This window comes from Phyllostomus discolor, chromosome 4 (assembly GCF_004126475.2).
Source record: "Phyllostomus discolor isolate MPI-MPIP mPhyDis1 chromosome 4, mPhyDis1.pri.v3, whole genome shotgun sequence".
In the NCBI taxonomy this organism is placed as follows: domain Eukaryota; kingdom Metazoa; phylum Chordata; class Mammalia; order Chiroptera; family Phyllostomidae; genus Phyllostomus; species Phyllostomus discolor.
In genome coordinates this window covers 56067901-56080440 of record NC_040906.2, presented here as the reverse complement: position 1 = coordinate 56080440, position 12540 = coordinate 56067901, and the positions used below count along the sequence as shown (strand labels likewise).

Below are 12540 nucleotides of genomic sequence, written 5' to 3'. Positions count from 1 at the left end.
GCTTAGAGGTAACAAAAAATGGGGCTTAAGGAAGAAATGATGGCTGGAAAAGTGGAAGATCTGCAAGTCAACTATACTGTCTTGAATGTCAGGGAGAAAACAGGTGACTGTTGAATCTAGAGGAGTTAATATGCAAAGAAAAATGATAAATTGGGGACTGACCATATGAAAATTCACAGAATCATAAACCTTTAATTACTATCTGCTTTCTTGATTTTTTATAAATTACTTTTGCAAGAAAAATTCCCTAAACCCAATTTAACACAAAGCAAATTACTCTCCCTTCAATATAACAGCAAAAATTCCTCTAGCAATGACAGACCAGGCACAAATTTAAGAGGAAGTATGCATCTTCGTAAAAAAGAGCTGATAAAAGCCCTGGCCAGTGTGGCTCAGTTGGTTGGAGCATTGTCCTGTACACCAAAAGTTTAGAGGTTTGATCCTGGGTCAGGGGACATCCCTAAACACTGAAAGTCTGTAGGTTTTATCCCTTGTCAGGGTGCAAGCAGGGGGCAAGGCAACCAATCTATGTTTACCTTCACATCTCTCTCTCTCTCTCTCTCCCTCCTTCCTCTCTCACTAAAATCATTAACATTTTAACAATGGTAAAAAGAGCAAATAAATTGTTTTTGAATGGTCCATGAGACAATCAAGGAAAAGGTACATTTTGAAATGATACATTTTTACATTCCATAATTAACAAACATCCATTCTCACTACAGATCTAAAATACCTCATTCTATGTCCAGCACCCTGTCACACTGTCACACTGTCAAAGGATATTCCCTTCCATGGTACTAGTGAATCATCTGTAATTTTAAGGAGAATATCAGAAGGGAGAAGTTTTCTGTAATAAAGAATGGGAATGCATAGCCAAATGGCACAAAATCACCCTAAGCTATGAAAGGTAACTGAAAAAAAGTCCCATAAGGAAAAAAACGGTGCATTCACAAGTTAAATGTGCCTTGCCACACAACTAAAGTAAATAAACAAGCAAAAGGAACCCCACCTTGAATGGTGTTCCAAAGATCACTGGACCAGAGCTCATGTGGTATGTAAAATTGTATGACAGTATTCCAGTAGTGCTATTTTATTCCTTAGTTCTTACCTTGGACTTCTAAAGGCTTCAAGCATCTGAGGGTCTAGAAAGCTCCTAAAGCTTCTGTGCACCAGGAATGCTCAGGAGAAGGTTGCTACTATTGCTTTGGCTAATACTACTGATCATGGATTAAACTAGTTTAACAATTTTAGTAGAGTTTTTAACATTATATAATTTGCACATTTTAAACTGGGGCAAAGAAGATAAAAATATGTGGGCATACGCCATCTGGAAATACAGCATTGGCAGTGACATTTGCATAAGCACAGTGCCATTGTCTTTGTAGAAGATCACAGAGAACTTAGTGTCGTTTCTATTCCTTACACATAAATGCCAAATATATCTACTTGATATATATGTATACACATTCCTTACATATGTACTTTAATCTAAAGTACAACAAAAAGAATAGATTTTGCAACCATTTTTATAGTAGTCTTGTTTTGTTTAATTCTATATATTATTAAGAAAGAAACTAGAGGCTTTTTATGTAGATACAAATGACTAATTAATTATTGTACTTGAGTAAAACCTTAGAGAGGTTGCTGGTCTAACTGATGTTGGCATATTCCAGCTCACTCAGGCAATACAACCCACATCCTCAATATCAGTAAAAGTGGGAAATCTCATTCTAAGAAGCGTTTTCTCTGGTGACATTTCCACCGTTCGGCCCTACAGCTATGCTGGAGTGCTGTGCATGTGTACTGCCCCATTTCAATGAAGATCACCCTGCGAATCTCGGATACTTGAGTCCCTAAAATAAAATTAGTCATCAATTATGAAAAGAAAAATTTATTGTTTTTAAAAGGTTATTTTGCTAAGAATTCCAACTTTAATCAGAGCAAGCTAATTCAGAATTTAAGACTATTACTTCAAAATGAAATACTCCAATTATGAAAGAAAATTTAAGACTAGGAAACTAAGTACAGACAACTAGGGAAAGTTTTAAAACATGATAATGCAAAAGAATGAAATTTTAAGCACGTAGTTCAATCAGGTGTCTTAAGCATGCCATATTAGTTTTGAAGGACTTCAGTCCTGTAAAAAGTTCCATTTACATTGCTGTTGAATGACTTACGTTTGAAGACTCCTTTGATGTCAGCTCAATGTGAAAGCAATGGATATGCCTTACCTTGGGGAAAACTTCCTGATAACAATATTTTTCTTATCGGGTTGTTCTACTTGCACACTATGATTTGCTCCAAAATGCCAACGTGTCTTTCCTTTCTCATACAATGTGCATTTGAAGATAAGGATAGAAGATGTTAATAGCAAGTTTGAATGTGAACCTAACAAAGTTTATAAAGGCTGTGTCAGCACAAGAATCTGGCTGACTAGTCATTCTATCAGAGATGGTCTTTAGCATTGTTTTAAGGATTTTCTTTTAAATATTAAAGGGGTTTGTATAAGTCTGTCTTTCCATCTGCCTTTACATCCTTTTGTATCATTCATTATGAACTAATCGTTTTGTTTTGGGAAATCTTCTCAAGATAACAACTTTTATTAGTCTGAATACTCTTTAATTTAAAGGAAAAGATTGATTAGATGATCTGGTTTTCACATGAAGAATTACTGTTCTTATCAATATGCATTACTTTGGTCTTTCTCAAAGCATCCATTTACTGTTTCACAAATAAGACATAGCACATGAGCTGGGATGCTAGATTCCAGCCCTGTTTGATGAAGACTCGAGTGGCTTTGACGATCTTCAGATGGAGATTACTGCTGGAGAGATGGGGCTGGGTCCCTGGGAGTAGCAAAAGGCCTTGTGAGGATCGAGCTCCCTACTCCATAATGAGAGCAGTCTTTGAACAGATTGATTATGTCCCCGGTCTACCAATAAACTAACATACTCCATGGGGTGAATGAGTTTCTGCCTAGAACACAGCAGTCATTACTTCAGTAATTAAGTGATTTTAAATAAATTACAATATTTATATGATTTTATTATCTGCATTTTTACTTTCCTTATACAAATCAACCCCTGATAGTTTGTTTCATTTGAGCTTTAGCATTTCAAACAGTATATTCAACTGTATTCCAAAGGACTGATTTAATGGTCAGTGCAACTATTTTCATAACTTGAAAGGCAGTTATGAAATGGAGAATCTCTTATCTACTAAGATTTGGCAATATTATGTTACAAGTGATGTTCAATAAAGAAAAATGGAATCTTTGGAAAATGATCATCTCTTTTTTTGCTATAAAGTGGGCAAAACAGTTTTTAAAAAGGAAAAGTGTGTTATACTTAAACCAACTATATCCTGAAAGTTAAAAGAAAAAAGAAAAACTAAACACAGCACTAGTCATCCTATTGTGAGGTTTTTACCTCTGAAACTATAGTAAAACTATCTCAAATGCACATATTAACATGGCCAAACTTAGGCATTTGACAAGGGCTAACTTCATGTTGTCAAGTACTGTGCCAGCCACAAAGAGTCTAGGGTATTTTAAGGCTTACGTCCAACTAAACTATTTCATTTGCTTAATTAAAACCTTTGTGTTGTATCCTTCCACCCAGTTCAAAAGTGTACATCAGAAGAAAAGATAATAAAATGTTACACCTTAACTGTCATAAATTCAATCTAAAATCAATACAATAATATTTTTATTTTAACTTTTCTGTAGGCTTTTCTTCTTGTTTTTGTGAAATCATGGTTTAATGAAAAGTTGGGTGCTTAATATAAGGTATTTATCTCAAGCACACATACAGAAAATGCAGGCATTAAAATATCATTTATATGTTCCTCTGAATACTATAGTTTTGTATTCTTACCAAAAAATTGAATAATGTTTTAAAATTGGAGTTTATATAGAAATGTTCCAGAAATTAACTGATTCATTTATATTACATAATATAAAATCGAAAACCCTTGTGGCATCAAATTTTGTTATTGAGAAATTAATAATGATGTTTTTGAACTCTTCATAAATTATAATTTTCAAGTGCAGAAAACATATAAAATTCAATAGTAAACACATTATCTGGGGAAAATTTTTAAATTCATTAAATTAGTTGCCTATAACTTAAATTTGTTATTAGGTGTCTGTCATGGTGTACTTGGGACAGCTCCACCTGTTATGATGTAATCAGTCCATTTCTCATGTATTTAAATAAGTACATGTAAATATGTTTTATTTCTTAAACAGAAGGATACTTAAGAATGTGCTAATTCAACCTGTGTTGGTGCTATAAGAGTCCAAGTATGCAGTAGGCAATTAGCAGCAAAATATGCCTGATAAAAAACACTCACTTTTTTATTGATATAGTATGGGTCCAGGTCCTCCAGTGGCTCTGACACCATCCCTGGAGGGATGTCTCCATAAATAAATGGAAGGTTCTTTCCAGCTTCCAAGTCACTATTTGGCTTTGGGCCATTTTCATCATCATCTTTCTTGTCTGGTTTGGGATTCTTAGCCTTTTCTTCTGCAATGCGCCTTTCAATAGCCGCAAGAGATTCTCTGGTAAAGAAGTTGAAGCTGTCAGGTCCTGGTGGTACAAGCACTGTTTGCTCCATCTTGTCATCCTGCACATTTTAATCACCATTTACTCTTCATATGAAAGTCCTAAAAAAAAGAATGCTGATATTTTAAGGTGATTAAGAGAAGACAATATCTATAAACTCTTACCTTAAATATTACAGTATTGAAATTTTTGTGTTTAATTAAATTGAAATGTAATTACTAAATATGAATTCTTTTTTGTAGTAAACATTTAATATTGGATCTACCCTTTTAACAAAAATTTTAAGTGCACAATAACAGTACTGTTAACTATAGGTACAAACTTACACAGCAGATCTTTAGCACTTATTCTGGTTACTTCAGGAATGAAAAAAAGCCCAGTAATTTGTCTTAAGCAACAATTTTTTCTTCAGCAAACCCTGAGTGTATTGGAGTCCTTGATATAACAACATTGGAACAGATGCAGATCTGAAAAGCAGCGGCTCCTCGTTTCTCCCTCCCCCAGGCACTGGCAACTACCACTCTACTTTCTGCTTGTATGAGTTTGGCTTAACAGATGTGCTTTCTATCTAGGATTTTGTTAAGTGTACCAACCAGGTTTACTCATTCTTGTGCTTTGCAGATACAGGAACTGTGCCATAAGTTAGGAAAGTGGTTCAAGTCTGGCCTTAATTAAAGTACATTAGGCTAAATACCACCATGTCCCTAATGGGCTGTTTACTCTGTGAGACAAGCAGATGACGATGGAGCCCCGTGGAGACAAGGGTTAGCTCATCAAGAGGATGAAATGGAATGGGATCCATCTCTAAGAGGATACAAAATCCAACCCTCTAGCCCCCACTAGTGACACCTGGCCAAGGAGGTCAGGAGAGTTTGCTGCAACCAGATTTAATGATCAAATAGCCATTGCTGTCCTGATTGTGTGTTCATCTATTCCAAGTGTGGGACAACCAGAACTGTGACCTGCTGCTGTCATTACCCATGCTGAGGCTGGCTTATATGAACACATACAGAAAGACACAACTCAACACAACAAATGACATTGATATGACTGAGAATGAAAGACTAGACTAGAAAGAAATTACCAGATTGAGTTGTGGTGGAAGAAGGCAGCTAAAGATTCAGGAGATGGAGGGGTTCTCCTATTTCAGGAAAAAAATAACAAGAAAGAAGACAGGATACAACAAGCTCAGTAGGAACTGCACTGGTTTTTTTTCACCAAAGCAAGAATATTATTCTTGCTGATACTATAGTCCTATAGTGCTAACCATATTATGAGAACCTGAGGCGAAACTCTCAACTCCAGATAGCAGAGTCAGATCTGATGTGATGCCAGAGGCCAAATCCCAAATGTATTGTTTTCAGGCATATTTAATATGAGCTCAAATTTCATAGATGTTACTGAGCCAAAACTTCCCAGAGCCTAAGCTACTGCTTGGACACAAGATGTTTTGGGGACACTGCATTAACTCATTAAGGTCAGCAAGCTACAATCCACTTAATTGCATCTTTGGTGTATATGAATTGCAATAATAAAATTGCAGCTATAACTATTCTGTGAAGAGTCCTATAGGGACCTCAAATTTCATTGAAGGAGGTTTCCATTGTTGTGTGGTTTGTGACCATGTTTTTCAGTGGGTGACCAGAAAGAAGGGGGGATTTAAGTTTAAATTTTTACCTTCAGTTTACTGAGTTATCTAACAAACCTTTCAGACCTTCTTACAACCTACCTGCAATCACTGAAAGAATAAAAATCATTACATCAGTAAATTTAAATAAAAGGAAACTCTACTTCTCCAACACAACATCAAGAAAATAATGGCATTTACTTATTTGGAAATAAAAGTTTATGGATAACAAATTAGTGCATTTTTCTCACAAGGAAGGTATTATGGCAGAGATGTGTGTATGGTTTTTATTTTTAACTAATTAATTTTTTGATAGAAAAAAATGTATAAATGATATAAATTCAAACCATTTAACAAAAATACAGTTTAAATTCTCCCTTCTATCTTGTTGTCCAGCACTCAGTTCTGGTTCTCAAAGGTAACCATTGTTATCTGTTTCCAGCTATTCTTCTAAAATATGTAATAGGTACACACTAATCACATGAGTATACGTACACATATTCTATTTAAAGACAAACACACAGTATCTTACTATAAAAACTGTATTGCATTCTGCAGTTTTCACTTAAATGTATTAGAGTTCATTCCTTTTCAGTTTTTATAGTTTCAACTCTTTCTTTTTATTGGCTTCATACTTTTCCATTGTTTGTATGTACCATAATTTATTGAATCAATTCCCCAGTAATGGGTATTCAGGTTGTTTCTAACCTTTTGCTATTCAAAATAAAACTGCAATGAATATATTTCATATACATACTTTAACACACATGTAGATTTATTTATGGTATTAATTTCTAAAGGTAAACTTAGGTGTATAAAAAGTGAATCTTTAATTTTGATATACTTGCATAATTACTCTCTATGAAGCTGGCACCAGCTGATTCTCTTGACAGCAATGTAACACAGTGCTTGTTCATCTCCATCCATACCACATAGGGTTAACATAGTTTCAACACTGCCAATCTGACTGGGACAAAAATGAAGTCATATCATAGCTTTAATTTGCACTTGTTTTATTATGAGAAAAGCTGAACTGTTTTTCTCACCTGCCTAGGAGTTACATTTTCTTCTCTGTGACTGCCCATTTGAAGAATAACTCAGGTTTTCATTTTCTTTCCCTTTTTAATCTGTAGCACCTTTTCAGATACGACATGAACCACATAATTCTGTGACATGGGGCCTTTTAAAAAAGTATATATTCTTTGGCTCTATGATGTTTTTGTGCTGCAGATTTAAAATTTTTAATTAAAAATTTCAGAATGCTAGTGTGATGATCTTACCCTAATTCTTTGGCTTCTAGATTTTGTGTGATGCTTAGGAAAGCACCCACGTCCCTGGAGATGCTAGAAGATCATATCATATATTGTGTTTTCTTGAACTTTTAACATTGTTATGGTTTAATTTTATAAATTTAATTGTGTAACCTATTTGGGATTTGTTTTCTCTATTAAGTGAGGTAGCGATCCACTTTATCTAGTAGTTCCAACATTTATTACTGAATAAATAACTTTTCTCCACCAATACATAATGTTACCCTCAAAGTATGTTAAAAATACGAATATATTTATTTGTATGAACCCCAAACTCAGCAATACACTTTACAAAGTAATCTCGGATGTATTTCCATTAAAGATAAAAATCAACATTATTACTTAAAAATTTTCTGGAAGTATAAATCAATACAATTAGATATGAGCAATAATTGCTTTTTAAATATAAGAATAAAGGAAGTAAAATTATAATTACTTGCAGGTATAGGATTATATACCAAGAAAATTCAATAGAAACATCATGCAAAATACCTACAAGCAGTAAGACAATCAAGTTGTATAAGTTGAAAAGTAACATAAAAACTCCATAAATGTACTTTATAGGAACAAGACATATTTACAAATACAATGGAAGAAAAAATAGAAACTTTCTCACTAAGATTGGAAACAAAGAAAGGATGTTCCCCTCACCACTCTTTTTCAACATCATCCAGGCAGTCCTGGCTAATACAATGAGACAAGAAAAGGTATACATATTGAGAAAGATAAAATAAAAGTGTCTTTATAGCTGATGACATAATTGTCTATGTAGAAAATCCAAAAGAATGAACAAAAAAATTTTCCTAGAACTAATATGCATTTATAGCAAGGTTGCATGATACAATGTTAACAGACACAAGTCAACCACTTCCCTATATACCAACAATGAACATGGAATTTGAAATTAAAAATCACTTATATTACTACCCTACAAAATGAAAAAGGTATAAATATAACATATTATGTGCAAGGTTAATATAAGGAAAACTATAAAACTAATTTAAAAAATCAAATAAGAACTATATAAATGGAGAGATACTTCCTGCTTAATATTATTGAGATGTGAGATCTTTCTAATTTAATATCTGTTTGTCTACTGACCTACAGATCAACGCAATCTCAATGAAAATTCCTGCAAGTTACTTTGTGAACATCAACAAACTGATTCTAAAGTTTACATGGAAAGATGAATAACCAAGAAACAAAGCTTTATGACTGACACTCCACACTACAAGACTTATAAAACTGCAGTAATGCCGTGGCTTGTGTGCTTCAGCTAGCTGGAGTGGTAAGCCAAAAGGCGCGGGTTTGATTCCTGGTCAGGGCACATGTCTAGGTTGTGGGTTGGGTTCCCACTCAGGGCACAGACAAGAAACAATCAATTAATGTTTTTCTCTCATATTGATGTTTCTCTTCCTTTCTCTCTCTTCCCTTCCCCACTCTCTAACATCTATAAACATGTCCTAAGGTAAGGATTAAAAAATACATGTATATGAGCAAATAATTTTTTAAAAAACCACAATAATTAAGACAGTGCAGTATTAGCAAAATAATATACAAACAGAGTAACAGAACAGAATAAAGAGACCAGAAATAGACCCACATAAATATAGTCAACTGATCTTTGACAAAGGAACAGAGTCAATACAATAGAGAAAACAGTCTTTCCCAACAAGTAGTGCTGAACAAACTGGACCTCCACAAAAAAATAAAATAAAATAGAAATCTAGACACAGAGCCTACTCCCTTCACAAAAATTAGCTCAAAATTGACCACAGACCTAAATGTAAAATGTAAAACTATAGAATTCCTAAGAAGGCAAATTAGGATAAAATTTAGATGATCTTTGGTTGGCAATGACTTTTAAATAAACACTGAAAGCACAATCCACTAAAGGAATACTTGGTAAGCAAGATTTAATGAAAATTAAAAACATCTGCTCTGTGAAAGACACTATCAAGTAAGTAAAAAGACAATCCACAGAAAATATTTGCAAATGCAAAGTGGATAAAGGACTCTTGCCTGGCTAGTAGCTCAGTTGGTTAGAACATCGTCCCGATATGCCAAGGTTGGGGCTTCCATCTCCAGTCAGGGCACATACAAGAAACAATGAGTGTGCATAAATAAGTGAAACAATAACTCAATGTTTATCTCTCTCTCTCTAAAATAATTTTTTTAAAAAAGAACTCTTAAACTCAACAATAAGAAAACAAGCACCTTGATTTAAAAGTGAGCCAAAGCCCTTAAGAGATACCTCATCAAAGAAGACATACAGATAGTAAATAAGTATATGCAAAGATGTTCCACATCATATGTCATCAAGGAAATACAAATTAAAACAACAATGAGATACCACTACACACCTAATAGAATGGCAAAAATCCAGAACAGTGACAACACCACTTGCTGGCAAGGATGTGGCAGAACAGGAACTCTGATTCACTGCTATTGGGAATGCAATACAGTCACGGAATGGCACAGCCACTTTGGAAGACAGTTTGGCAATTTCTCACAAAATAAAACTTACTCTTACCAATAATCCAGCTATTGCCATCCTTGGTATTTACCAAAGTGAGCTGAACACTTATGTCCACACAAAAACCTGCACATGGATGTTTATAACAGTTTTATTCATAATTGCTAAAATTGTAAGCAACCAAGATGTCCTCTAAGATAATGGATCAGCAAACTGAGGTACATGCAGGCAATGGAATATTATTTGGTGCTAAAAAGAAATGAGCAATCAAGCCATGGGAAGACATGGAGGCACCTTACATGAACATTACTAAGTGAAAGAAGCCAATCAGACTGAAAGCCTACAAACTGTACGATTCCAACTATATGACATTCTGAAAAAGGTAAAACTATGGATACAGTATATGCAGTTGGCTATCTAAGCCAACTGGTGTAGTAAATAAGATAAAGTAAAAAGTAAATAAGATAAATAAGATGGATAGAAGAATTTCACACTGACAGACATGCTCACTTCAAATACAAGTATATAAAATGATAAGCTAGTTCAGGCACTGGAATTACACTTATATGTGAGCAATTTAATCCACATTATAATATCATACCAACGTTAATGAAAGTGTTTCTCCAACTCTAACTATACCTTATATTCAAATAGTATTGAAAATAAATCTTATGTTACATATAGGAATAAAAAATTAAAAATAATAACTGGTTATATAAGTGTACTTATGGAATATCTAAAAACTGTCAAACAATTATTTTTCAGTAACATTATAGAAAAAAATTCTAAATTGTATTTGAATCCTGTACATACTTTGCTGAAAACTACAGAAATAACAAATTTTCCATTTACAGCTGAAAGGGAATCCCACTCTTTAGTGTACAAAGTTATAACTGAATGCATCAAATGGTTCTAATTTATGAAACTATACCTCATTAGATGTGGGAGAGAGGAATTTGGCATACATCTTTCTCTTTACATGAGAACCAGCTTTTAAATATGCATTGTGGTTGACAGAGGAGCCCTCGTTTCTTTCAAAAGAGATAAGACAACACAACTTTCTTGGTGAGAGAAGACTTCAGAGATGACATATTTTAACTATGAATAATGGGCAAGCATTTAGACAAAATAGAAAAAAAACAGAGAGAGAAAGAGAGTCACACACACACACACACACACACACACACAAAGTAACCATGGCTAGAAAAAAAATAACAGAAAGTGTATGTTAATAGTTAGAACAGCAAATCTGAAAGATTAGAAAAAATACCAGGTGTAGTGTACTGGACCATAGAAAAATGGAAGAAGAATTTTTTTAGAAACACAAGCAAAACTAAAGTAGAAATGAATTATATAAGAACTCCTAAAGAAAAAATCCAAAAGAAAATAAATGGAAGCCAAAGACTGTGGGAAAAGAGGCTGTAAAAAAGGAAACTAGAATTTGTGAGTGGAAAGAAACAGCAATAGTGCGATCAATGCTAATTAGCATGGGTGAAAGAAAAGAATAAATGTGGAAAATTAATTGGAATGTACAAATAGTAACTGAAAGAAACAATACAATCTGGTGATATCAAACTGATATAAGAAAGGAGTAGCTAAATCAGTAGCATTAGAATGATGTTTTAGTTATACTGTACATTCTTGGGATGGCTCTGTAAGATCAAAAAGTTACTAATGATAGTATTCTGACTATTTTTAACATTTTCTGAATTCATTACATATATTACTACAATAAATGTAATACTCTGGATGTGATTTTTTTATTTCTGGATATTTCATATCCCCTTTTTGCAGAGATTACACACGTATTTCATGAGGGACTTGAGAAAGCATGTAGCACAGCCAGAGGACTCTGTTCTGAGTTGTCCCAGAGAGCAATACGGTTTCGGTCATCTTTGTAGTGCAGATGGAGATGCTTCATTAACCTAAGTTTAACCCAGAGGCCTCACAGTTCAGGCTGACTTGGGAATCATTTTCCACCCAAATAGAAATACTTGTAATAGCTTAGAATGGAGCATTTCATTTCCACTGTAGCATTTTACACAAAAATCTTTTTTTTTCTTTTTTGAAAGATTTTATTTATGTATTTTTAGAGAGGGAAGGGAGGGAGATAGAGAGAGAGAGAAACATCAATGTGCGGTTGCTGGGGGTCATGGCCTGCAACCCAGGCATGTACCCTGACTGGGAATCGAACCTGCGACACTTTGGTTCGCAGCCCGCGCTCAATCCACTGAGCTATGCCAGCCAGGGCTAAAAGTCTTAATCTTGTTAATGTTTCTGTACTTGAAGAAATTCCACCTTTTATGTTAATTACTATACTACATCTTTGGGGAGCATATCAGCCATGACTCCGGCCTGGGTGGGTTGGTCTGCCTAACTCTGGAGTTTGGTTAACGGCCCCTGAGGATTTTCACACAAAGCCACACTCTCCAAACCTACTTTTATGAAGTTATATGTTACGTATCTGTCTTAGTCTTGTGTTTTATTTTTGTCTGTGTTCAAAATCCATGTGAGAAGGAGGGATGGATTCTCTCCTTAAGAGACTTCAAACATTCTAAACTT

At 34.3% G+C, this 12540-nt stretch overlaps 1 protein-coding gene across 5 annotated transcripts in view; it reads right to left on the bottom strand.

The window, feature by feature from the left end:
• LOC114494503 (sodium channel protein type 1 subunit alpha) overlaps positions 1-12540 on the bottom strand; it is a 124597-nt gene that overhangs the window by 63926 nt on the left and 48131 nt on the right. For 4 of the 5 annotated variants that reach the window (XM_028509665.2, XM_036023363.1, XM_036023360.1 and 1 more), the window contains exon 2: positions 4354-4666. In XM_028509665.2, the coding sequence (XP_028365466.1) occupies positions 4354-4617 (264 nt within the window). In that variant the 5' untranslated portion in view covers positions 4618-4666. Of the gene's footprint in view, positions 1-4353; positions 4667-12540 lie in introns of those variants that run through there. The other variant, XM_036023361.1, reaches the window with a different exon arrangement.